The sequence below is a fragment of the Echinops telfairi genome, unplaced genomic scaffold, assembly GCF_000313985.2.
Source record: "Echinops telfairi isolate 266 unplaced genomic scaffold, ASM31398v2 ScPeMD7_70;HRSCAF=299, whole genome shotgun sequence".
Classification (NCBI taxonomy): domain Eukaryota; kingdom Metazoa; phylum Chordata; class Mammalia; order Afrosoricida; family Tenrecidae; genus Echinops; species Echinops telfairi.
Window position 1 is genome coordinate 4,206,410 of NW_022103968.1, and position 8,030 is coordinate 4,214,439.

The 8,030-nt window shown below is 54.0% G+C and overlaps 1 protein-coding gene across 1 annotated transcript in view; it reads right to left on the reverse strand.

Annotated features, from left to right (window-relative positions):
* DOCK1 (dedicator of cytokinesis 1) overlaps nucleotides 1–8,030 on the reverse strand; it is a 408,265-nt gene that overhangs the window by 72,879 nt on the left and 327,356 nt on the right. The window contains exon 31 of the mRNA XM_004701236.2: nucleotides 1,506–1,564. Within this exon, the coding sequence (XP_004701293.1) occupies nucleotides 1,506–1,564 (59 nt within the window). The remainder of the gene's footprint in view (nucleotides 1–1,505; nucleotides 1,565–8,030) is intronic.

Genomic DNA, 8,030 nt, shown 5'->3' on the forward strand with positions numbered 1-8,030 from the left:
CAACTACCTATCCATGCATCCATCTATCTATTCATCATATATACATCCATCCATCATCTATCTATCCACTATGTGTATATTTATCATCTATCTATTCACCCATCACCTTTCTATCTACCCACCCATCATCTGTATATCTTATCTATGCACTCATCTATTTATTGATTCATCCACTCATCTACTAGCTACCTGTCTGTCTGCCTGCCTACCCATCAAGTTGCCCTGGTCTCTCATGAAACAGGTAAACCCCTGGCATCATGGGGTCACTAGAGAGGGACGTGGACAGATGCCTCCATCTCCCTGTTAGAGCAGAGCTTCACTGGGGGCTGAGGAAGAGAAGAGGCCTCTCCCAGCAATCCCTCTCAGCTTCTTGTTCCTGCCTGAGGACGCGGAGCCTTTGTGGGCCTGAGGCAGAAAGTGTAGCTGACACCCTGCTCGTCACCTCCAGCACCCTGGGCACAGCCTCACGGCATGATGGGGCACAGACACGCCTTACACTCGACTAGGAATGAGTCCAGGTTCACGGGGACACCTTCATTCAAGGTGGTGGGGAGACACCACGTTCGGTTTAGCAGGAACTCATCTAAAGTTCCAGACTGGTGCCAATGATTAAAGGAGACTGGGCTATTTTCAAAGATGAAAATAGGTGGGAAAATCGTATTGACTTCTTATCACAAACACATATACAATGCACCCATTAATACTCCCATTGCATGAGTACACGGTGCTGCCACCACCTGGTGGCATTGTACCTAAACACTGGGTCTGGTTTCCCGAGGTGAATGCGCCCTTCTAAAGGCGGAGCCTGTAAAAAACAACCTTCAAGTACATTAGAAAGGCCCAGGTCAGTTGCCATCAAGTCGGTTCCGATGCACCGTGCCCACATGCGTGTGGAGGCGGGGGCAGGTTTCACAGTTGGGACAAAGAAACAGAGGCAATGCTGTGTCACCCAGGGTGCCAAGGCACAGTTGTGCCCGTCAGACTGGATTGTCCCACTCACTCCACCCAGCAGGTTTCACTTCCTTCCTTTTGGTAAGCACCCAGCTGCTAACCGGAAGGTTGCTGGTTCAAGACCAGAGGAGGAAGACCTGGGAATCTGCTTCAGTATCTGATCTCTCACATTAACGACAATCACAAATCCTCAGCCACCCAGCTCGTGTCACTTGACGGATATTTCCTGAGGGGTGAAGGGAGCCTGCTGGACTGTTAGGGGCAGGGTCGGCTGGGCTGAGCCAGGATTCTCAGTGGTTTGGCTACAGGACGAAGGTGTCAGTTGGAAGTCAGGTCATGATGTCATCATCCTTCATTTTTGCACGACACTGATTTTGAAACACCGAGCTCGTCTTTAGGAATTAGCTCGCACCCTCCAGGGAACCCCCTGGGGCAGGTCTCTGCTGTCACACGGGGTCTCTCTGGGTTGGCTCAATGCCAGCAGCAGTTGTCGTTTCCTGAACACGAAGCTGTTGCTTGTGATGTCAGCACTCACCCAAGCCCCGGCTACTCACCCAGGTTGTACCACATGTCTCTGATCTCAAACCCAATCTGCCTCCTCATGTCGCCGTACCTGAGAACCGGGGGAGAGAGAAGGCTGAGTCACTCCACAGGGCATCTGGAATCAGACCGGAATTACGTTTAAGTGCAACTAACGCTTCTCATCCCCGAGAGAGGGAGAGAGGAAGGAGCTGGAGGCGAGGACTCGGGCTTGATCTCCGTGGGTTACCTAACACGCCCCACTCCCAGCAGGAGAGCAGAGAATGCGCATCCTGGGCTGAGAGGTGGTTTGTTTTCCCCACATGTTGTTGGCCTCAGGTAACAAAGCCATCAGCTTTCCCGACACCCAGGCCAGGAAAAGCACCATCTGCTTCATCGGTTCAACCCTTCCAGGACCCATGGGGCACAGAGTGCCCACCTACATTTCCTGCCGCTGGTGTTTAGTGGGAAGCCACCATCCCACTTGCGGTGTGTGCTGCCACCTGGTGGGGGACTGTAGAGCTGCGTGAATCGGAAGAAAAAGAACGGGCCTCGTCCCACACATCCCAACACTAGAAACCCTTTGGGAAGTAAGTGTCTCATCAATGATAAAAAAAAGAAAATTACAGCACCTGAAATGATAATCAGTTTTATTTTGGCTTTCCTTTCATTCAAAACACCTTCCATGACAGAAAGCTCCGGGCTTCAACCAATAATTCCAGACAGACGGCAATCAGGCCTTGAAAGGGTTAAGAGTAAAGGCAGATTCAGAGCCCAGAGGTGGCATTGGATACGACAGCGCCTTTGTTTATCGGGGAAAATAATTGCTAATTTGCCTCCCAGTGGAGGAGCGGGAGGTGTGCGTTTCACGAGTAAACAGAATTTGATGCTTCCGACGATAAACCTTTATTGGTTTGTGAGCAATTTAACTTTTTCCTTTATTGCCTCAAGAAAAAGCTGATTATATTAAAAATAATAATTTGCCAAGATTACCATACAGGATTGCAGTCTGGCAGCTGCAGGGCAACGGGAACTGGGCTGAGCATCCACGTGTCGGCAGAGCTGTGGGGCACATAATGAGTCCTGGACACACGCCTGCCCACCGCTGCCCGGGGGCACTGGCTGTGAGTGTCACTGTGGTGGCGGCCCTCTGCCTTGTTATCACCAGCCTCCAGGCCCTGACACTTGCCGGTCACTCACAACAGGCAAGGACGCCAGCCGGGTGACCACCTCTGCCACGGAGGGGGAAACCCGCTTGGTGGTTTCACCTGTGTGGGTGACACCATGTGCACAGGTGACACAGTGTGTGCAGGGGCTCCAGTGACCGGACCCACTGGACAGACAGAGGCACTGAGGCCGGGGAGCTTAAACCTCTTGCCGGCCCTCCGAGGGAAATGGTATTACCTACAAGCCCAAAGGTGGGACCGATGGTGAGGTAGGCTCCTTGGTAAGTGAGATGGGACAGTGGGGAGGGGATACAGCCCAGCGAGGTAGTGGGTCTCAGATGGCAAGCACAGATGGGCAGGCACCCTTTGCTCTGTAAGTGGCCCCCACTCCATGCTGGCCAAAGATGTGGAGCCCAAACACTGTGACCCCACCTCCTGGGGACTTGCGGTGCCAGCTCACACATCCCCAGGGCCCCGGCACTTGGGCTGAGCAGGGCGTTGGCAGCAGCTACCCTGTCCGAGAGAGAGGACACTGAGGTGGTGTAGTGGTCTGAGAAGCTGCATCCTCGCGGATGTATCGGGAAGAAGGATGTGGGACATGGAACCCGGGCAGAGCCCTGGGGAACCAGGTTCCGCCGCGTGGGCGTGTGTGGGGAGATGCAGCACCTTGGGCAGGCTGGGGAAGGCAGCCCCAAGAACACCACATGGCCTTCTCCAGCCCTTCACCACCACGTTCAGTCTCATCATGCCCAGGAGGGGCTGAGCCCCCATAGGGAGGTACAAGCTGGCTGCAGACACAGAATTCCTGGTCATCCGGGGATGCCAGCACTCCGAAAACATGGAGTGTCACTATTGGGCTCATCATCTCTCCCTGAGGGCTGGGCGGTTCTGTGGGAAGATGTTTGGGGTCCAGCCCTGCTCTGTGCACCTCACGCACAGCCAGCTTCCATCTGACCTGAGAGGTCACAGGATGCTAAGAGGTGGGGCAGGTTTCAACAGAGCTTGCAGACTGAGGCAGGCCAGGGAGAAAGGTGTAGCTGTCTACTTTCAAGCTCCAGCAGATAAAAACCCTCAGGCCCACGTGGCCTGGTCCTGAGCTGATCACGAGGCCAGGGCATGGCTGGACAGTGTTTCCTTACCGACCCTCCACGCAGACGGGGGCTGAGTCCATGGTAGGCAGCATCAACACAGCTATTCCCTCCCACCCACATGCCTGTCTGACCCTGGCTGGCTTTCCTCTCTCGGGCCTTCTTACTACTCTGCATCCAGAGGAAATCCCACAGTTTAGAAATGAAAGTACAGCAGACAATCCGCAGCGGCAGGCTTACACCACACGGTTGAGGTCACTGGGGGTGGTTTATGCTTGCCCCAGAGCTGGTACGGAATTCAGAGAGCCCAGGTGGCACTGTGAGCTGCAAATCCCAAGGTTCAAACCCACCAACTGCTCCATGGAAGAAATAGGAGGCTGTCTGCTCCTGCAAGGATTTACAGCCTTGGAAACCTGGGGCGGTTCCACTCTGTGCTACAGGTTTTGCAATGAGGGGGACCTACCTGGGGCGGGGGCGGAGGGGGGGACTTGGGGCTGAATCCTGGGCCATGGGCAGCCAGTGTGAAGCTCAACTCCAAATTCACTGCCATCATCAAGTCAGTGCTGACTCACAGTGACCCGCTGTGGGTTTCTGAGACTGTAATTGTTGACGGGAGTAGAAAGCCCAGTCTTTCTCCCTTTGAGCTGCTGCTGGTTTTGAACTGCTGACCACTCGAATCACAGCCGAACTCAAGGTCAAGAGTGAGGGAACTCAACCTCTCAGTCAACTCTTCTTGGAGATCGGCATAGATAGGAAAGACTGCCAGCCTTCAGAAGTGTCCAGGGCTGTTAGAAGAAGGTTCCCTCCCCCCACCACTGTGATTTTAATAGTCAAACCAATTAGGCAGCTTCCAGGACAGAGTGAGACAGGAGGACAGGGGCTGGCAGGTAGAGAGTAAAGTGGGATTTTCCTGGCAGCGGGACAGATCATTTCTTCAGTTTTAATAAGAAGACAGCTTTGATGAATCTGTCTGCGTCCCTGACAATCCCCTAACAGAGTTACAGCTGTCACCTGAACACCGGAGGGCTTTGGGGACCACCCCCAAGTTCTTTCCAAGGAGACTTTGCCCAAAACAAAGGAATCAGCTGGCGGCTTGGGCTCAACACCCTCGTGACACGGGCAGCATTTCTGAGCGGAGGCTCAGGAAGGTTACCAGTTGTCACCACGGCAAGGTCAGTAGTTCAAAACCACTAGCTGATCCACAGGAGGAAGATGAGGCTTTCTACTCCTGTACAGAGTGACGGTCTGAGAAAGCCACAAGGGTGTTCTGCTCTGCCCTGTAAGGTCGCAATGAGGCAGAAACCAGCTCGAGGGAGGGGAGTTTGGTTGTGGGCACTTTAGCCTGGATTGATGGGCTGCAGTTCAAAACGGAGGGCCGGAAGCCTGAGGGAATTGTACCAGTGCCAGAGGGAGTGGCAGGATGCGAACGCTTCCCACACCCCATCCCACTGTCTCCCACCAGGAGGCCACATCACGAGACAAGTGTCCCAGCAGAGGCTCACGGTGACCCTCGGAGGTGGCCCAGAGCTGTTGTGGCCCTGTTGGGCGAGGTGTTACTTGAGGCAGGTTTCTGCTTCCACGTCCAGCTCCCCTGAACCCGCCCCAAGAAGGATCAAGCATAGGACCCACCCTTCCGACTGTCCCAAGGCCCCCGGAGATCACCTCACCAGATCTCACACCCTCAGCTTCCCATAAACTCCGTGGCCTTATTCCCACGCTTCAATACCCTCTCAGCAGGGAAATTCTTTAGGGGCCTTTCAGCATCCATGTTTTCTTTTTTGGGGGAGGGGTCCTAAATAAATCTTTCACCTGTTGATTTGGGGTTGTAGGGGGGATGACCCATCACTATGTCGGGGCACAGGGCTTTCAGGATGGAGTTGGACATTAAAAAAAAACAACCCTGAACTCACTGCCATCGAGTTGTTGTGGACTCATCACGGCCTGACAGTGGAACGGCCCCTGTGGACTTCAGAGACCTAACTCTTTACAGGATCAAACAGTCTCCTGATTTTCCTGTAGAGCAGCTGGTGGTTTTGAACACCAGACCTTGTGGTTTGCAGCCCAGGGCATAATCACAACACCACCGGGGCGCCTTCTTGAATACTAGGATCACTTTTATTTGCAGAGCTTTGACGGTCAACAAACTGGGTCCTGGTTCCACGTGACAAAGCGTCCTGCTATAAAAAGGGGGATGTTAAGCCCAGATGGAGGGCCTGCATACTTTAATGTGTTTTTCACGGCAGCTGTAGAAGTCACTGCACTGGTGTGTGTTTTGCTGCATCAAGATCAACAGCCACCACCATTACAACATGCGAGAGAAAAAACACCTTTCCAGGAAAGAACTCTTGGCCCTGGATTCGATAGGCACGTGCTGGTGACTGTTGGTAAGGGGTTGCTTTGCTGGCTCCGCCTCACAGAGATTACATGCAAATGAGACCACGCATTGCCCAGCCTGACACCGGTCCCGAGGTCAGCTGGGGGTGGGACTGTTGAGTCCAGTGCCCTGGCTGGCTTTAGTATGGGTCTGGAGGCCCTCCCGGCCCCCGAAATCCATTCAGCATTGTAAGCCAGTCCAGCCCCCCGGCACTGACCTGCAGCAGTCTTTACAGGGTGCCTAGGACTGTCAGTCTTTAAAGTAGCACACAGCCTCATCTTTCTCTCTAGGAGTGGTTGATGGGTTAGAACTCCTGACCTTGAGGTTAGCAGCTGAATGCCTCGTCCCCTGAAGGCTCCTTGTTCATAGCAGCAGAAAACCTCCGCTGACAGACGGGCAGTGGCTGTGCTCCAGGAGCGCTGCCCGGGACTGAGCCCAGGTCTCCCGCTCGGGAGATGAGAATTCTCCCTTGGAATCACTTTGGGACCCTGGACCTGTCAGCTAGGCCCAGCTCATGCAAGCTCTCCCTGATAGAGAAGTTCCTTCTGGGTGGGTCCCCTGAGACATCCATCACTTACAGAAAGATACAAGGTGTTTCACACACTGATAATTTCAAGCCAGCCACGAGTCGGAAGCTGGGATGTTTACATATTACTTATATTTCCCGAGTCCCAAGTATGTAGAAGCTTGGGGCTGGACAAGGAAAGATGGCCGGTCAGCATTCCTCAGCCACCATGGTTGGTCTTTTATGAGGTAGCAGTGCCCTGCACCCAGGGTGGCCCCAGGCCCAGCTTTGGACTTGTTGGGTTCTGGACTTTGATTGCCAACAGTGACCTGCTTGGTTCATGGGTGGGTCTTGTATTCCACCGGGACCTTCCATGGTTGGCGCTCTGCCTGTGTGCCCCGTCCTTACTGTGTGACACCTATGATGTTTCGAGGTAAGGATGGCGGGGCCTTGTCACAAGGACTTTGGACGTGTTGTCAGCAGAGACCTGTCCCTGGAGAAGGACATCGTGTCTGGTAAAGTCGAGGGGCCGTGAACAAGAGGACGGCCCTTGGCATGGTGGATGGACACAGCGGCAGCAGCCACGGGCTCAGGCGTAAGAATGATTGTGAGCATGGCCCAGGAGTCGGACCCAACTTGAATTCACTGACCACCACCACCTCCCCAGTCAGACTTGGACTTCTCCACTGAAGGGGCCAGGAGTTACCTCGTTGTCTTCAGTGGCCTCATGGGGTCATGGGGTCAAGGTGCTGCTCTCAGACACGGAGGCCACTTCCTCGCTGATGGCCTGTGGTGGGTCCACCGTGTCTGGAGAGCTGGCCGGCAAGGGCTCTGTTATCCATTTCCCAATGCCACTTCTACGGAGCAAAACTGAGTGGGAAATATCTGAGGACACCTCCCTGAGGCAACCAAGAGGCATTCGATGGTGACATGGGGGAGGGGCGGGCGCAGTTCTTGGAAATCCAGAAGAGCGGGCTGTGGTCACCTTCGAAGAGGACCCACTGAGAAAGCCAACAATCCCACAGGTGCTGGTCCCATTGGCCCGGAACTTCCTTCCTTCCTTCCTTTCTTCAGTCTGAGCAGCACTGGAGAATGGAGTGGCCAAGTTCCCTTCCCATGAATAACATCACAGAACTCCCATGCAGAGAGGCCCCTTCCCAGAACGCCCCTCTGGGTCGCCCTGAAGCCTTGAATCACATTGGCCTTGAGCCTACCTCAACACCAAGTCAGATCTAACTTTCAGGTTAGAAACGGCAGTGTCTGATTCAGGATTTAAAGCCACGCCTCCATTACAGGGTGACTGCATCTCGATTTGGACCAGCTTGGCTGAGAGAAATGCTAAGGAAATTCTGCAAATGGGGCTAGAATAAGGTGACCAGACATCCCGCTTTTGGCGGGACAGTCCCGATTTTTAACAATTTGTCCCG